The 19326-nt window shown below is 46.1% G+C and overlaps 1 protein-coding gene across 1 annotated transcript; it reads left to right on the top strand.

Annotated features, from left to right (window-relative positions):
- Positions 1-511: 511 nt before the first annotated feature.
- Positions 512-19236, top strand: psmb3 (proteasome 20S subunit beta 3). Its single transcript, XM_072487453.1, has 6 exons — positions 512-669; positions 3823-4007; positions 9103-9210; positions 13564-13741; positions 16900-16994; positions 18984-19236. The coding sequence occupies exons 1-6, from the start codon at positions 667-669 to the stop codon at positions 19030-19032; spliced, it is 618 nt and encodes a 205-aa protein (XP_072343554.1). The 5' UTR covers positions 512-666; the 3' UTR covers positions 19033-19236.
- Positions 19237-19326: the final 90 nt, after the last annotated feature.

Genomic DNA, 19326 nt, shown 5'->3' with positions numbered 1-19326 from the left:
GATGTGGGGGGGGGGGGGGGGGGGTTGTTTTTTGAGGAATGCTCTTTGCCTTTTACATCAGATGGTTCCCATTAATGTAACTTTTGGTTAGGGAGTTGTTGCATCTAACTCAATTTGCTGAATTTCTTTGTTACAATTAGGGCTCTGTTACAAAAATAAATAAATCCATGCTTCACTGCTGGCGATATGGTAGAATTTTATTCCTTTTTTTGAAAAAAAAAAGAAACCTTCTCTGCGCATCTTTTAAGTGAAACATTCTGCCTAATTGCGTTCCCCCCCCCCAAGTCACAACATCAGCGATGTTGTTCCCACACACTCAGTGCTCCCTTTGTCCTCCCTTTCTCTTCCAGCGCAGGTCTTCCAGTATCCCGGCATGCTCGGCCGGGCCCGCCCGCACGCCCGCGGTGACTCTTCACTTTCCTTCCCGCTCGGCTTCCGGCGCAACCCAACTCGCTGGGCCGCTGACCGACGGGCCAATTGGAGAGCGCCGCCGGCGGCGGGGGGGCCAATCGCCGCGGCCGGGAGGCGGGACCGCAGCAAGCTGGGTTGAGCGGCAGCCGGAAGCTGGGAGCGGCGGCCGTTGTGGTGTTAAGTTTTTTTGGTTACGGAAGTTAGGAAGATACAGTAAAGTTCGCCGCGCCTGGGCCATTCTGTCAACGGCGCAGGATGGTGAGTGGCGGCGGGAAGAGCATTCGGAAATGTAACTCTGTTCCGCAGCATCTTGTTCAATTCGCCCATTGCAATGAGCCAGGCCTGATCTGCCCAATGTGGCCGCGCTCCCCATTCCAGGCCAGGCCTGATTTTACTTTCATTTTTAACCTGAGGAGGATCCGGTTAATTTTATTGCAGTTATCAATTGTTTCCCTTCACCCACAGCTTGTGCCAGAGGAATTTAGGGTCCCTTTTCCAGGGGTCACTCCATCCACTGCCTCTTTGCAGAGTCAGGCGGGTCTTTCCTCAATAGTTTACCTTTTTTTATTTCTTTACAATGCTGGGGCTTCCTTCACCTTTCCCATCATTATTCATTTTAGTTTAAGATATGTTCCGTAGGGCAGCGCGGTGGCGCAGTGGTCAGCCCTGCGGCCTCAAGGCGCCGAGGTCCCAGCTTCGATCCCGGCCCTGGGTCACTGTCCGTGTGGAGTTTGCACATTCTCCCCGTGTCTACGTGGGTTTCGCCCCCACAGCCCAAAGATGTGCAGGGTAGGTGGATTGGCCACGCTAAATTGCCACCTTAATTGGAAAAAAATGAATTGGGTACTCTAAATTTGAAAAAAAATATATGTTCCTTCAGAATTTCATGTAATAATAATAATCTTTGTATTGTCACAAGTAGGCTTAACACTGCTCTGAAGTTGCTGTGAAAAGCCCCTAGTCCCCACACTCCGGCACCTGTTCGGGTACACGGAGGGAGGATTCAGAATGTCCAATTCACCCAACAAACACGTCTTTTACGACTTGGGGGAGGAAACCGGAGCACCCGCAGGAAACCCACAGAGGCACGATGAGAACATGCAGACTCCACACAGACAGTGATCCAAGGCTGGAATCAAACCCAGGTCCCTGGTGCTGCGAAGCAACAGTGCTAACCACTGTGCTACCGTGCCAGTCAGTTAATTCCTTCGCCTTGTTTGCAGTTAGTTGACCTGCATTTTGCAAGCTGATAAATTTCCTGATGTTGTTTGTGTTTCTCACCATTTTGCTGATTTGTTTTTCAGATTTGTGTCAATTAGCACAAACTGATGGTGCAAATGCTTCTTGACGTGCCTTTAACGTGGTGTGTACTGTGTTACTATAACATGGTGAAATGCAGCCCCAGGTTCTCCAACTTATAAGAACTAGGAGCAGGAGTAGGCCATCTGGCCCCTTGAGCCTGCTCCGCCATTCAATAAGATCATGTCTGATCTTTTTATGGACTCAGCTCCACTTACCTGCCCGTTCACTGTAACCTTTTATTCCTTTACTGTTCAAAAATGTATCTACCTTTGCCTTAAAAACATTTAACAAGTTAGCCTAATTGCTTCACTGGGCAGGGAATTCCACAGATTCACAACCCTTTGGGCGAAGAAGTTCCTCCTCAACCCAGTCCTAAATCTGCTTCCCCTTATTTTGAAGCTATGCCACCTAGTTCTAGTTTCACCTGCCAGTGGAAACAACCTATCCATGTTACTGAAGTCCATTGTCCCTGGAACCATTGTTGTAAATCCCCTCTCTAATGCCTTTGCAGCCTTCTTTTTTCTTTATATATTTAGAGTACCCAATTAATTTTTCCAATTAAGGGGCAATTTAGCGTGTCCAATCTACCTAGCCTGCACATCTTTGGGTTGTGGGGGCGAGACCCACGCAAACACAGGGAGAATGTGCAAACTCCACACGGACATTGACCCAGAGCCGGGATCGAACCTGGGACCTCGGCGCCGTAAGGCAGCAGGGCTAATCCACTGCGCCTCCGTGGTGCCTGATGCAGCCTTCTTAAAGTGTGGTGCCAAGAAATGGATGTAGAAGTCCAGTTGAGGCCGTAATCTCCTTGCTTTACTCAAGTCCTTACTTATAAAGCCTAAGATGCCATATGCTTTATTCTCAGCCTGCCCCAACACCTTCAACAATTTGTGTGCATATCTCCCTGGTCTCTCTGCTCCTGCACGCTGATCTTACGAACAGTGCTCAGGTCCTGCAAATGAATAAATAAAATATCTTATTGTTGAAGAGTTACTTGTCAGCGTATTTAAATGTACTAGTTAGTTCATTAAGCATTATTGTTATCCCTTATACAATGTGATCCATTATTGGCTTGGCCTCCAACTTAGCAAGCACAATTTAATTGCAGAGAGAGCTCTGTCCAGTAAATAATTTCCTTTTCAACATTTGACTTTTCTATTAGATTTAAATTTCCTTGATTCCAATCTCACTGAACTTTGATATCTGAAATTTGGCACATGTGAAAGTAATTATCAAACTAACTTTACAATATTTAAACTGGCTCACTCCTGGATAATTGTTTCTGCATTCAGCTCCATCGTAAAAGATGTACAATTGACTGCATTGGGCTAGGAACCTTTTAATAGTTGGTGTAACAAACTGTTGCTTCATGAAAGGAATATCTCCAGTGCAGTGTTTTTCTATATTCCGATATAGCCAATGTGTTTTAATGTTGTAGCAATAAGGTTGTTTTTGTGACTTGAGAATGCACAAGTTTAAATTGTACAAACACTGCCAGTGACTGCCCTATAACCACTGACATTAATCCTGTTGTTTCTCAGCTCAAAGCTCTCTCCCGGGGCAAAGGAGTGAAACCTATACTTGGTTTGCTGGATGATTATCCGATATAGCTGTGAAATAGAATTAAAATTTTACCCTGGCATCCTGTTGATGACATTCTAGTGGCAATACTGATCTGAACTCTGTACAATAAAGTAAATTAGCGCGGGCAAGAAAATGTAATGTATACACGCAACTATTGATAAATAAGAGAAACGCCAATAAAAAGATTTAAAAAAAAAAATAAAAAAAATTACTGATCTGAATAACAGAATGGTTTATAAAAAAAAAAAAAAGAACTTATTCGCACTGGTGATCCGAGGTGTGGTTTGTTTTAATATATTTTTATGTAAGTATTTTGTCAGGGAGTGTAATGCATAAAACTATCCCTGCTGGATTTTATGAAAAAATCACCCAGAATGTTTCAGACATCACAATATCCAGGAGAGTGCTCTTTGAGGTGCAGTTTTTCCTTAATCATTATTCAAAATGATGTTGAGATGTAGTCAGACATTCCATGTTGTCAGAGTTTCTAACCAACTTGAACTTTCCTTGCTCTTCTCCTAGTCGCACATGTCATATAACGGTGGGGCTGTTATGGCCATGAGGGGTAAAGGTTGTGTGGCAATAGCAGCGGACAGACGGTTTGGAATTCAGGCACAGCTGGTGACAACTGACTTCCAGAAAATCTTTCCAATGGGCGAGAGGTTATTTATTGGACTGGCTGGTCTCGGCACAGATGTACAGACTGTGTAAGTACACTTGACTGAGGTTGGTTTTGTTTGCTATCTGATCAGGGGTAAGATTCCCTCAATTAGACAGTATTGTCGAATTTAGATTGCCTAGTTCAGCTACATGGTCAGTTGTTAATTACAAGAAGGGCAGCATTTGAATGAAAAATCGCTTATTGTCACAAGTAGGCTTCAATGAAGTTACTGTGAAAAGCCCCTCGTCGCCACATTCTGGCGCCTGTTCGGGGAGGCTGTTACAGGGAGTACATTTCAGTGAAGCAGTTTGATTGGAAAGTGCCAGGTTTTATTCGTAGTACTGATTTCAGCTGAAAATTAGCCCTGCAAATGGCCTGAATGTCTGGACTAGCAAGAGATAAACTTACTTGTGATTCCATTTTAAAAATAAATTTAGAGTACCCAATTTTATTTTCCAATTAAGGGGCAATTTAGAATGGCCAATCCATCCACCCGGCACATCTTTTGGGTTGTGGGGGTGAGATCCACGCAGATACTGGGATGAATGTACAAATTGCCCACGGAGAGTGACCCGGGGCCGGGATTGAACCCGAGTCCTCGGTGCCGTGAGACAGCAGTGCTAACCACTGTGCCACCGTGCCGCCCTTACTTGTGTTTCCTATTGAAAAATTCCTATTTAGGCTATTCAGCTCTCTGAGCCTGCTCTGCCATGACCGATCTGATTGTGATCTCAACTCCACCTTCTTGTCTACCCAGCTCTTGTATCCCTTGTCTATCTAACTCAGCCTTGCATACATTTAGTGACCCAGCCTCCACTGCTTTCTGGGGCAGAGAATTCCACACACTAATAACCCTCAAAGAAACAAATTCTCCCCATATTCATATTAGAAGGGAGACCTCTTATTCTTAAACTGTGTCCTTCACGGTATTTGCCCTATAAGTCCCCTCAGGATCTTGTATGTTCTACTATGATCACCTCTTTCTTCTGCAGAGGGTCTGCTTCTCGGGGGGAGTAAAATGTGTGGGAACGCAATAATTATAGAAGATTCAATTGTAAGGAAATAGGTAAGCGTTCCTGGGCCACAAACAAGACTGAAGGCTCCAGGATAGTATGTTGCCTCTCTGGTGCTAGGATCAAGCATGTCCCTCAGAGTGGCTACAGGACATTCTGGGGAGGGGGAGGTCGTTATGAGTGATAATAATATGAATTCTTCATCAAGATGGAAAGTGACACCGGTGGTGCAATGGTTAGCACTGCTGTCTCATGGTGCCGAGGACGTGGGTTCGATCCCGGCCCCGGGTCACTGTCCGTGTGGAGTTTGCACATTCTCCCCGTGTCTGCGTGGGTCTCACCTCCACAACCCAAAGATGTGTAGGGTAGGTGGATTGATCACGCTAAATTACCCCATAGTTTAAAAAAAAAAGAATTGGGTACTTTAAATTATTTTTTAAAAAGATGAAAAATTATGTAATTAATTCTGAGACTAGGGTCGTGAAACTTAATCAAGGGAACTACGATGGTATGAGGCTTCGATGGTATGAGGCTTGATTTGGCTATGATTGATTGGGGGCAATGGCAAACATTCAAAGAGTACATGGGTGAATTAGATTTAGTATTAGATCCAAGGGGGAGGGATACAAATTGGCGAGAAAGGATAGCAGACCTGAGGATTGGCAGCAGTTTAGAATTCAGCAACGGAGGAGAAAGGGATTGATTAAGAAGGGGAAAATAGAGTACGAGAGTAAGCTGGCGGGGAACATAAAAACTGACTAAAAGCTTCTATATGTATGCGAAGAAAAAAAGATTGGTGAAGGCAAATGTCAGTCAGAAACAGGGGAATTTATAATGGGGAACAAAGAAATGGCTGACTAGCTAAATAAGTACATTGGTTCTGTCTTCACAAAGGAGGACACAAATAACATACCAGAAATGTTGGGGAACACCAGGTTTAGTGAGAGGGAGGAAGTGAAGGAAATCAGAAATGGTGTTGGGGATATTGATGGGATTGAAAGCTGAAAAATCAACAGGACCTGATAATCTACATTCCAGAGTTCTGAAGGAAGTGGTCCTAGAAATAGTGGGTGCATTGGTGGGCATCTTCCAAGATTCTGGAGCAGCACCTACAGATCAGTGGGTAATCCTACTATTTTAAAAAGGGAGGCAGAGAGAAAACAGGCCTTGACGTCGGTCATGGGGAAAATGTTCACCATTATCAAGATTTAATAGCAAAGCACTTGGAAAACAGTGGCAGGATCCGACAGAGTCAGCAAAGAATTCCAAAAGGGAAATCATGCTTGACAAATTTACTGGAATTGTTTGAGGATGTAACTAGTAGAGTTGATGAGGAGGAGCCAGTGGATATTGTTTATTTGTACTTTCAGAAAGCTTTTGACAAAATCCCACATAAGAAATTAGCATGCCAAATGAAAGCGCATGCGATTGGGGTAATATATTGAGATGGATAGAACGTGGGTTAGCAGCCAAGAAACAAAGAGTAGGAATAAACGGGCCTTTTTACAAATGGTAGGCAGTGACTAGTGGGGTACCGCAGGGATCGGTGCTCGGACCCCAGTCATTCACAATTAAATGATTTAGATGGGGGAACTAAATGTAATATCTAAAAATTTGCAGGTGACAGAAAATTGGGTGGGTAGGTGAGCTGTGAGGAAGATGCATAGATGCGTCAGTTTGATTTGGATAAGTTGAATGAGTGGGCAAATGCATGGCAGATGCGGTATAATGTCGATAAATGAATGTGAGGTTATCCACTTGGTAGCAAAAACAGGAAGAAAGGTTATTATCTCAATGGCTATAGATTGAGAGAGGGGATAATGCAATGAGGACTGGGTGCCCTTGTAATGCAGTCGCTGAAGGTAAGTAAGTGGGTGGCGTGGTGGGGCGGCATGGTGGCACAGTGGTTAGCACTGCTGCCTCACAGCTCCAGTGACCCGGGTTCAATTCCGACCTCGATGACTGTGGTGTGTGTGCGTGCGTGCGTCACACGGACAGTGACCCAGGGCCGGGATTCAAACCTGGGTCCTCAGCGCCGCAGTCCCAGTGCTAACCACTGCGCCACATGCCGCCCCTAGTTTCCTGCTTTATGACTTCTTTCTTGTAGAAACGTGTCACGTTTGCTATTTTCCAAACTGCCGGAACCTTTCCAGAATGTAACAAAATTTGGACGGTTATAACCAATGCCTCTACTGCAGCCACTTTTAAGACCCTAGGATGTAGGCCATCTGGTCCTGGGGATTGATCAGCCTTTGGCTCTAATAGTTTTCCCAGCACCATTTACCTGGCACTAGTGATTGTTTGAAGTTGTGTGTCCCTTCCCCCGTTCAACTCTTGATTTTCAAGTATCTTTGGGAGGTTTTCCCAAGTCCTCTACTGTAAAGACACAGAAAATACCTGTTCAACGCCTCTGTCATTTCTTTGTTTTCCACGATGATCCGCAGACTCACTAGATTACAGCCTGGACAGCAGAGTACTACAGTTTTTAATAAATTTAGAGTACCCCATTCATTTTTTTCAATTGACGGGCAATTAAGCGTGGCCAATCCACCTACCCTGCACATCTGTGGGTTGTGGGGGCGAAACCCGCACAAACACGGGGAGAATGTGCAAACTCCACACGGACAGTGACCCAGAGCCGAGATGGAACCTGGGACCTCGGTGCTGTGAGGCAGCAGTGCTAACCACTGCAGCACCGTGCTGCCCCCAGAGTACTACAGTTGACTTGCGAGGCCGTGTGTTAATGAGAATAAATCAACCATGTTCCTGCTCCTGGATGCGGTGTGGCATCCAATTTTGGATGGGTGTACTTTCAAGTGAATGTCAGCAGAGAATCAGCTCCAGTTTGACTGTGGGTATACCCTCTCTACCCAGCAGTGGTGGACTCACCTTTGAAGCCTGTGTTGATAGTTAAGAGTAGACCACATTGATGAGTGATTAGGAACCACAGTAAGCCACTAGGCCTGTCCTGCTGCCATTCAATGAGGACGTGGCTGATCTGTATCCTAACTCCATCCAATAAATTGTTTTTTAGTTGTGGTTACTTTAGACTTAATGTTAGTTAATGCACCAAAATAGTTTGCGGATGAATTAAGCCACCACTTGGTTTCTCTTTTCCAAATTTGTTCTTGAAGGTGTTTTGATTTAAAGAGATGACAAGACTATCTCCTGTGCCAGTCTTCTATGCAGGATTCATTTAACTACACCCATTTGCATTTATACTGGCTTTTAATGTAGGAAAACATCCCAAGGCACTTCACAGGAGTCTGATCAAACAAAAATTGACAACCCAAGGAGCATTAACAAGGGGTGTCTGAAAGTTTGGTCAAATGAATAAATTTTAAAGAGGAGTTTAGAGAGAGAGGTAGAGAGAGAGAAGATGTTTAAAGAGAGATTTCTGGTGCTTACTACCTAGATAGCTGGAAGGCTCAGCCAGCAGTGGTGGGAAGGGACTGGGAAATTGTAGGATCATGGAGCTTCAAAAAGCATGAGGGAATATCCTTCTGCTTAAAACTCTGAGCCTTTTATGGAAATACTTAAACTGGATGATGCTATTTCTGGTCTCTTTACAATCGGGACAAGCTCCGGATGGTTTGGCGATGGAACTAACCATTGTACCTGAGTGGCCCCATTTATCTTAGTGACATCTGCAGTTTTGGACCAGACTTGAGAGCTGAACAGGAGTCTCCCAATAACTTACTAGCTAACATGCTATGCAACAAAGTCTACACAGAGCTCGCTAACGCCATTTCTCTCACTTCTGCATTTCGGGTTCACTCGCCAGATGCCATATTTAGTGAATGCTTTTCTGACTTTTTTTAAAGTGCCCAATTCTTTTCTTTTTTCCCAATTAAGGGGCAATTTAGCATGGCCAATCCACCTAACCTGCACATCTTTGGGTTGTGGGGTGAGACCCACGCAGACACGGGGAGAATGCAAACTCCACACGGACAGTGACCCAGAGCCAGGATTGAACCCGGGTCCTTGGCACCGTGAGGCAGCAGTGCTAACCACTGCGCCACCGTGCCACCCAGCTTTTCTGACTTTCTGGAGGTGAATTGAGTACTGTTCTTTTGTGGGTTGAAGTAGTCCACTACTTTCGATGCTTAATTACGTTTTATTTTCCAGTTCACAGCGTCTCAAATTTAGGTTGAACCTGTATGAATTAAAAGAAGGAAGACAGATCAAACCAAAAACATTTATGAGCATGGTCTCAAATCTTCTGTATGAGCGACGGTAGGTTAAGTACTCCAAATGTTTGATCTTATATGGAGCAGTATCGTCTGATTCTCAAATATGAAGTTGCATTGTAAAAGAAGCACACGCTGAGGAGGGCGGAAAGGAGCTTTCGGTACCTAGGGATCCAAGTAGCTAGGAGTTGGGGGGCCCTGCACAAGCTCAATTTGACACGGTTGGTGGAGCAGATGGAGGAGGATTTTAATAGATGGGATATGCTGCCACTCTCACTAGCGGGTAGGGTGCAGTCGGTCAAAATGACGGTCCTCCCGAGGTTTCTCTTTGTGTTCCAGTGCCTTCCCATTATGATCCCCTAGGCCTTTTTCAAACGGTAAGCAGGAGCATCATGGGTTTTGTGTGGGCGAATAAGACCCCGAGGGTGAAGAGAGTGTTTCTGGAGCGTAACGGACAGGGGGGGGGGCTGGCGCTGCCGAATTTGTGCGGCTATTATCGGGCAGCCAATGTGGCGATGATCCGTAAGTGGGTAATGGAGGGAGAGGGGGCGGCGTGGAAGAGGTTGGAGATGGCGTCCTGTGTGGGCACGAGCCTGAGGGCGCTGACGACGGCACCGCTGCCGCTCTCGCCGACAAGGTACACCACGAGTCCGGTGGTGGCGGCGACGTTGAAGATCTGGGGTCAGTGGAGGCGACACAGGGGCGAGGTGGGAGCCTCGGTTTGGTCCCCGATTCGGGAGAATCATCGGTTCATCCCGGGAAGGATGGATGGGGGGTTTCGGAGCTGGCATCGGGCAGGGATTAGAAGAATAGGGGACCTCTTCATCGATGGGACGTTTGCGAGCCTAGGGGCGCTGGAGGAGAAGTTTGGGTTACCCCCGGGAAAAGCTCTCGGGTACATGCAAGTGAGGGCATTTGTGAGGCGGCAGGTGAGGGAATTCCTGCTGCTCCTGGCACGGGATTCAGGACAGGGTGATTTCGGATGTATGGGTTGGAGAAGGCAAAGTTTCGGCGATTTACCAGGACCTGAAGGAAGAGGAGGAGGCCTCGGTGGAGGAGTTAAAGGGCAAGTGGGAGGAGGAGCTGGGGGAGGAGATAGATGAGGGTCTGTGGGCTGATGCCCTGAGTAGGGTTAATTCTTCCTCCTCTTGCGCCAGGCTCAGCCTAATACAGTTCAAAGTTACTCACAGAGCGCATATAGAACATTACAGCGCAGTACAGGCCCTTCGGCCCTCGATGTTGCGCCGACCTGTGAAACCACTCTAAAGCCCGTCTACACTATTCCCTTATCATCCATATGTCTATCCAATGACCATTTGAATGCCCTTAGTGTTGGCGAGTCCACTACTGTTGCAGGCAGGGCATTCCACGCCCTTACTACTCTCTGAGTAAAGAACCTACCTCTGACATCTGTCTTATATCTATCTCCCCTCAATTTAAAGTTATGTCCCCTCGTGCTAGACATCACCATCCGAGGAAAAAGGCTCTCACTGTCCACCCTATCCAATCCTCTGATCATCTTGTATGCCTCAATTAAGTCACCTCTTAACCTTCTTCTCTCTAACGAAAACAGCCTCAAGTCCCTCAGCCTTTCCTCATAAGATTGTCCCTCCATACCAGGCAACATTCTGGTAAATCTCGTCTGCACCCTTTCCAATGCTTCCACATTCTTCCTATAATGCGGCGACCAGAATTGCACGCAATACTCCAAATGCGGCCGCACCACAGTTTCGTACAGCTGCAACATGACTTCATGGCTCCGAAACGCAATCCCTCTACCAATAAAAGCCAACACACCGTACGCCTTCTTAACAACCCTCTCAACCTGAGTGGCAACTTTCAGGGATCTATGTACATGGACACCGAGATCTCTCTGCTCATCCACACTGCCAAGAATCTTACCATTAGCCCAGTACTCTGTCTTCATGTTATTCCTTCCAAAATGAATCACCTCACACTTTTCTGCATTAAACTCCATTTGCCACCTCTAAGCCCAGCTCTGCAGCTTATCTATGTCCCTCTGTAACTTGTAACATCTTTCCGCACTGTCCACAATTCCACCGACTTTAGTGTCATCTGCAAATTTACTCACCCATCCTTCTACGCCCTCCTCCTGGTCATTTATAAAAATGACAAACAGCAGTGGCCCCAAAACAGATCCTTGTGGTACACCACTAGTAACTGGACTCCAGTCTGAACACTTCCCATCAACCACCACCCTTTGTCTTCTTCCAGCTAGCCAATTCTGATCCAAACTGCTAAATCTCCCTGAATCCCATGCTTCTGTATTTTCTGCAGTAGCCTACCGTGGGGAACCTTATCAAACGCTTTACTGAAATCCATATACACCACATCAACTGCTTTACCCTCTTCCACCTGTTTGGTCACCTTTTCAAAGAACTCAATAAGGTTTGTGAGGCACGACCTACCCTTCACAAAACCGTGTTGACTGTGTCTAAACAAATTATTCCTTTCCAGATGATTATACATCCTATCTCTTATAAACCTTTCCAAGATTTTGCCCACAACAGACGTAAGACTCACTGGTCTATCGTTACCGGAGTTGTCTCTACTCCCCTTCTTGAACAAGGGGACAACATTTGCTATTCTCCAGTCTTCTGGCACTATTCCTGTAGACAAAGATGACTTAAAGATCAAAGCCAAAAGCTCAGCAATCTCCTCCCTAGCATCCCAGAGAATCCTAGGGTAAATCCCATCCTGCCCAGGGGACTTATCTATTTTCACACTTTCCAGAATTGCTAACACCTCCTCCTTATGAACCTCAAGCCCTTCTACTCTAGTAGCCTGAATCTCAGTATTCTCCTCGACAACATCGTTTTTTTCCTGTGTGAATACTGACGAAAAATATTCATTTAGCACCTCTCCTATCTCCTCGGACTCCAAGCACAACTTCCCACTACTGTCCTTGACTGGCCCTACTCTTACCCTAGTCATTCGTTTATTCCTGACATATCTATAGAAAGCTTTAGGGTTATCCTTGATCCTACCTGCCAAAGACTTCTCATGTCCCCTCCTGGCTCTTCTTAGCTCGCTCTTTAGGTCCTTCCGAGCTAACTTGTAACTCTCGAGCGCCCTAACTGAACCTTCATGTCTCATCTTTACATAAGCCTCCTTCTTCCTCTTGACAAGTGTTTCGACAGCCTTAGTAAACCACTGTTCCCTTGCTCGACCACTTCCTCCCTGCCTGACAGGTACATACTTATCAAGTGCACGCAGTAGCTGTTCCTTGAACAAGCTCCACATTTTCATTGTGCCCATCCCCTGCAGTTTTCCTCTCCATCCGATGCATCCTAAGTCTTGCCTCATCGCAGGGGCGAGGTTGAGTAGGTTCTTTGGGGTGGAGGACAGATGTGGGAGGTGCTCGGGAAGCCCGGCAAATCATGTCCATATGTTCTGGTCGTGCCCGGCGCTGGATGGGTTTTGGAGGGGTTTCGCGAGGACTATGTCCAAGGTGGTGAAAGCCCGGGTGAAGCCGAGCTGGGGGTTGGCATTATTTGGGGTAACGGACGAGCCGGGAGTGCAGGAGGCGAAAGAGGCCGGTATTCTGGCCTTTGCGTCCCTGGTAGCCCGGCGGAGGATTTTGCTATTATGGAAAGATGCAAAGCCCCCTAGTGTGGAAGCTTGGATCAATGACATGGCAGGGTTCATCAAGCTGGAGAGGATAAAGTTTGACTTGCGAGGGTCTGTGCAGGGGTTCCTCAGGCGGTGGCAACCGTTCCTAGACTATCTCGCGGAGTGTTAGGAGGAGGTCAGCAGCAGCCCAGGGGCGGGGGGAGGGGGGGTTCTTTTGGGGGGGGCGTTTGGGTGGGTGGGTGGGGCTTCCCTATTGGTGCTTTTAAATGTAATATGGGGGGTTATTGTATATGGGGGAAATCCAATGTATAATGTTTGTATAATTTTTGATTGTTGTGTTCTTGTTTCTTTCTTTTTATTGTGGGGGGGGGGCAGGAGTTTGTTGAAAATCTGTTGAAAAATTTGAATAAATATATATATATTTTTTAAAAGTAAAAGAAGCACAAACGCATGTAACAGTTAGAATTTACTAATGTACAACCTCATCATTTATTGGTCGTGTGATTTTTGAGGCACGTTAGCTGAGCAGAAGAGGAGCTATTGTGGCATGTCAATGTGGCGTGCGATTTGTCACTGTGATACTTCTTGGGTGGGTGGGGAGGGGGGGGGAGAAATGCTGAGCTATATTGGCATAGGTCTGCCATGAGGCGTCACAACTGGGATCCAGTGTCATTCATTGTGCAATTCACTGTGCCCCAGTTGCCAGTTTCTGGGCGAACCCGTTTCTGTGCCTCAAAATGTCTCTCACCATAATGACTTTTGTGATGTAGGTTTATGTTCTCATAATTACTTTTCACCACTTCAGATTTGGCCCGTACTACGTTGAACCAGTGATTGCAGGTCTTGATCCAAAAACATATCAACCGTTTATTTGTTCACTTGACTTAATTGGCTGCCCGATGGAGACTGAAGACTTTGTGGTGAGCGGAACGTGCTCTGAACAAATGTACGGCATGTGTGAGTCCCTTTGGGAACCAGACATGGTGAGTGCTTCCTGCCTCTCTCTCTCTCTCTCTCTTCCCCCCCCCCCCCCCCCCCCCCCCCCCCCCCCCCCCCCCAAGAGACTTTAACACCTGTTGATTACCTGGGGTAAATCTAAATCATGCGGGTTTTATTCACTCTATTAAGCACAATTTTATTTAGTTCCGACATGACCTGCGCCTGGGAACATATCTTTTTTTTTTTAAATTTAGGGTACCCGATTCATTTTTTCCAATTAAGGGGCAATTTAGCGTGGCCAATCCACCTAGCCTGCACATCTTTGGGTTGTGGGGGCGAAACCCACGCAAACACTGGGAGAATGTGCAAACTCCACACGGACAGTGACCCAGAGCCGGGATCGAACCTGGGACCTCGGCACCGTCAGGCAGCAGTGCTAACCACTGCGCCCCGGAACATATCTTTTTAAGGAACCGATATTGATCTGATTCTTAAACAATAGTGACATTAACTTCTTCAATTGCAGTTATATGGTTTTCTCTCTGTGTTGTCATATTGTCTTTTTGGGTAGGATTAATTGAAAACGAGCCCCACAATTAAATGGTCATTCTCTAATAACCGGTGTTTTTAATTTAGCACAGATGATTACTGAAGGGCTGAGCTGGCACTGAATTTGTCCTGCAGTAAGGATCTTTGCAGCTCGTCAGGAAATGGGTAGTGGGGGAGGAGTCGGATGGGAGAGGATGGAGGCAGCCTCGGTAAGGATACGAGTTTAGGGTCACTGCTAACGGCGCCTTTGCCGTTCTCGCCAACCAGGTACTCCACAAGCCCGGTAGTGGTGGTTGCCCTGAGGGTGTGGGGACAGTGGTGGCAGCACATGGGGCTGGAGGGGGTGTCGGTGTGGGTACCGATATGCGGTATTCACCGGGGGGGCTGGATGGGGGGTTTCGGGGTTGGGAGAGGGCAGGGATTGAGCGGTTTATAGATGGGGACTTTCCGTGTTTGAAAGAGTTGGAGGAGTTTGAGCTGCCTGATGGGAATGGGTTTCGCTATTTGCAGGTGAGGGACTTTGTGTGGAGGCAGGTATCCTGCACCTAACACCCCAAGGGGCTACAGGATAAGGTAGGGTCAAAAGCGGGAGTGGGGGAGGGGAAGGTATCGGAAATCTATAAAGAACTTATGGATTGGGAGGGAGCCCCGATAGGGGAGGTGATGCGGAAGGAGGAATCTGGGTGGGGAGTTGGAGGCGGGGTTATGGGAGGACGCCCGGAGGCGAGTCAATGCGTCCTCGCCGTGTGCCAGGCTTGCCCTGATTCAATTTAAGGTGGTCCACAGGGCGCACATGACTGTGGCTTGGATGAGCAGGTTCTTTGAAGGGGTGGAGGACATGTGTGGGTGGGCCTGTAAATCATGTCCACATATTTTGGACATGTCTGAAGCTTAGGGGATTCTGGCAGGGGATTGCAGACGTCATGTCGGAGGTACTGAAGGTAAGGGTGGTTCCCAGTCCAGAGGTGGTGATTTTTGGTGTGTCAGAAGACTTGGGAGTCCAGGGGGCGGGAGAGGCCGACGTCTTGGGCTTTGCCTCCCTGGTAGTCCGGAGACGGATCTTGCTAGCATGGGGAGACGCGGCACCGTTGAAGTCGGGGGTACGGGTTTGCGACATGGCTGGGTTTCTCAGGCTTGAGAAGATCAAGTTCATCCTGAGGAGATCGATGCTAGGGTTTGCCCGGAGGTGGCAGCCATTTATCGAAAATTAAGCTGCCAGCAGTGGTGGGGGAAGAGTTGTTTATATAAGCCATGTTGACTGGGTTTTGTTGGGTGTGGGGTTGCTTATTTTGTTAAAATTTATGACATAAATTCCATAAAATATTTTTCTAAAAAAAGAATCTTTACAGCTGATGAGAGTATGTGCTAAAATCTTTCTCTGTAAATTCTTTCTCCCATTCCCTCACCCGATGCTCTCCTGTGTTGAAGGCAGTGATTTACACTGAGGTACCGTTCGATTGATACTGGTAACTTTACAGTACCTCACCCAAATGGCCATTCTTCTTGTGTGAACCTGGACAGTCATTGTTGACAGGTCACTCGCTTGTCCTGAGTTTGGACTAGTTATCTACCATCTAATATCTTAATATCTACACACTGTAAAGCCACTGGATAGAATTGAAACCTTAAGTTTAAAAAAAAATAAAAAAATTTAGTGTACCCAATTCATTTTTTTCCAATTAAGGGGCAATTTAGCGTGTTCAATCCACCTACCTTGCACATCTTTGGGTTGTGGGGGCGAAATCCACGCAAACACGGGGAGAATGTGCAAACTCCACATGGTCAGTGATCCAGAGCCGGGATCTCGGTGCCGTGAGGCAACAGGGCTACCCACTGCGCCACCCCTTGAAACCTTAAGTTGAAGGGTGACATGGTGGCGCACTGCGGCCTCACGGCGCCGAGGACCTGGGCCACTGTCCATGCGGAGTTTGCACATTCTCCCCGTGTCTGCGTGGATCTCACCCCCACAACCCCAAAGATGTGCCGGCTAGGTAAATTAGCCATGCTAAATTGTCCCTTAATTGGGGGAAAAAAAATTGGGTACTCTAAATTTAAAAGAATGAAACCTTAAGTTGATTCCTCAACACTGTAACCTCACACACTCACCAAGCCAGGAGCATTGAGACAACCCCTAATTATTTGCAGTTCAATTAGCTCCATATAGACCCAGGATTTAGCCTGAGACTTCCTGAATGGTATGGCTCAATGGTACATCAGGTAGGGTCTCTTACCAATTGAACCAGTCAATGAAATGGACTTTAGATATATAATGCAAGGGTGGCTAATTTAGCGTTCTGCTAGATGGGGTTGCTATACTACAGACATTAAAATCTCACACGTAGCTTCACTCCACCACTGTGAAATATTGGATGGCTGGGGCCATCTGTTTATCTTTACAAAGTACATAACCCAAGTACTTTTTCAATGCATGACTTGCCATTACACTGGACTTTTACTCCAGGCAGCATTAAGCTCCGAGAGATTTGAGATGGCCTTCCTAGGGGATCATGTACTTTGCGTTCTAGCGCCCTGATATTTGCACTGTCTCTTTGCAGAAATTAAATGCACCATTAACGAAACAAAAAAACTTTTCTTTGTACAGCAGTATATTCATGTCCTATGCTAATATACCAAATGAATGTTTGCATTTTAGGAACCAGAAGATCTGTTTGAAACTATATCTCAGGCTATGCTGAATGCGGTGGATAGAGATGCTGTATCTGGTATGGGTGTCATTGTTCAAATCATGTGAGTTTGGAACACTTATTTGCACTTACTCGTTTCAACCTTTCTGTAAGCGCACTCCTTTTGTGCTAATTTAACACTAGTCATTAGATAAACGGGTTAGCAATGGAGGAAGGAAATGTCAGTGTGTATCAAGCTCTATGCTACCAAAAGTAATTATGCCTTTGGCTTGCTAGGTGGTGGTTCTGGACCAAGATCAATCCATTTGACATTGCAGGTGTTGAAGAGGGGGTTCCATTTATATCCTTGAGTGAGTGGGCTGGCCTGATGAATGCTCAGGACTTAACCAAAAACAAGTTTTTGAGTTTGTGTCACAGTGGAATAGATTTGTGTCCAGCTCTTGCATCGCACTTTATTATTACAGATGATGTTCACCAAACTGATTCCGAGGAATTCTGTGAAGGAAGATAGAGTAGACCAACAGACCGATATTCCCTAGAGTTTCGAAGAATGAGAGCAAATCCTGTTGAAACACAACATTCTTTGAAGGCTTGTCGATAGATGCTGGGAGAATATTTCCCCTAGGTGGGGAAATGTCCTCTGGGGTCACAATCAAAGAATTAAGGAGTTGATTGTATAGGACGGAGGTGAGAAGACATTTCTTCAAAGGTCGGGGGTTTTCCGGCCTCGTAGTGCTGAGAATGAAAGGGGTGGGGTTAGGTAAGATTGTGTTTCGGTGGCGCAGTGGTTAGCACTGCTGCCTACGGCGCTGAGGACCCGGGTTCGAATCCCGGCCCTGGGTCACTGTCCGTGAGGAGTTTGCACATTCTCCCCGTGTCTGCGTGGGTTTCACCCCTACAAACCAAAAGATATGCAGGATAGGTGGATTGGCCACGCTAAATTGCCCTTTAATTGGAAAAAATAATTGGGTATGTGTTGGCAGTCTTGCTGTTGGCAAGGCAGGCTTGGGATTGCTTTTTGGTCTCGATATTGGGGATCCTGAACGAGGCAGAATAACCCATCCCAAGGGGTTCTGGACTGTTGGAATTCTCTATTGTTTTGGGCTGTGGCAGTTCAATCACGAGCATATTCAGAACTGAGATTAATCGAATTTTGGACATTAAGGGATATGGGGATAGTGCGGCTAAGATAAGTTGAGATAGAAGATCAGCTACGATAGGGGCGGCACGGTGGCTAGCACTGCTGCCTCACGGCGATGAGGTCCCAGGTTCGATCCTGGGTCACTATTCTACCTGTGTTTGTGTGAATTTCACCCCCACAACCCAAAGATGTGCAGAGTAGGTGGATTGACCACGCTAAATTGCCCCTTAATTGGAAAAAATGAATTGGGTCCTCTAAATTTAAAAAAAAACACTATGATCTTGAGACTCCGAGAAGAGGTGAGGGATTGAATGGCCAACTCCTATTTCCCATGTCAAATAATTTTAAGTTAAAATAAGTTTCATAGATGCCAGGCTGGATCATCTCACTATAAAACCGTTTTTTCACAATACTGTCTCAATTGTGATGTCTCCCATAAAACATTGAGAGGTGTTATCATACATGAACTGTTCAAGTCATAGTATGTGAGCTCAGGAGAGAGAGAGAGAGAGAGAGAGTAATTTCTGTTCAGCTGTCAGCAGCCTGATTGCTAAAACAACAATCTGCAACTTTTGCAGACAGAGCTGCATTAATGGCATTACTCGGGAGGAATGAGCGTGGGTGTGAAGTGGAGAATTGTTTGATTGCCATAGAATGACGGGGAACGGAAGTAGGCCTATTCTGCCTGTGCCCCCCTCTGAAACAGCAATCCAAGTAGTCCCACTACCCTGCCCTTTAAAAAAATTATCCAGTTCCTTGTTGAATATTGAACCTGCAGTCCAAATCAGACCTCGCTGGGTTTTTTAAAAAACTCCCCTTGATTCCAAGTTTTTTGTCCTCTGGTTACCAGCCTTTCTGTTTAACATGCATGAGGGAGACCAGTGCAGCATGGCGGTCTGGTATGTGTTTTGTTATATTCTATTAGACTTACCGTTGTTGTCTTTGTTGCAGTGAAAAAGACAAGATTACCACCAGAACATTAAAGGCTCGAATGGATTAAAAAGAAAACCTCCGCAACAAACTTTGCAATACAACCTTCTTGTGTGTGTATGTAGTTTTCTGTTCCGATGCACGTAAAATAGCAGGAAAGTGTCCGTGGAACCAAGATAATTTGAATGGAATAACTTTTCATATTATATTTGATGGTCATTGAGTATTCTGTTTATATGATGTAATAAAAATAAACTAGTTATATTACTGGTAACGTGATCTCTTTCCTTCTGAGAGTGTGGTCTGCCACAAGAAAGCATGTTGATCTTCATAGGGATATATAATGACCAAGACATTGCGGAGA

The sequence above is a fragment of the Scyliorhinus torazame genome, chromosome 21 (genome assembly GCF_047496885.1).
Source record: "Scyliorhinus torazame isolate Kashiwa2021f chromosome 21, sScyTor2.1, whole genome shotgun sequence".
In the NCBI taxonomy this organism is placed as follows: Eukaryota; Metazoa; Chordata; class Chondrichthyes; order Carcharhiniformes; family Scyliorhinidae; genus Scyliorhinus; species Scyliorhinus torazame.
The sequence above is the reverse complement of the archived record's forward strand: the minus strand, read 5'-3'. Positions and strand labels throughout refer to the sequence as shown.

Coding starts and splice junctions, on each gene's coding strand:
- psmb3 (XM_072487453.1), top strand. Junction 9,211..13,563: donor AATCTTCTGTATGAGCGACG/GTAGGTTAAGTA, acceptor TCACCACTTCAG/ATTTGGCCCGTACTACGTTG. Junction 16,995..18,983: donor GGTGTCATTGTTCAAATCAT/GTGAGTTTGGAA, acceptor TCTTTGTTGCAG/TGAAAAAGACAAGATTACCA.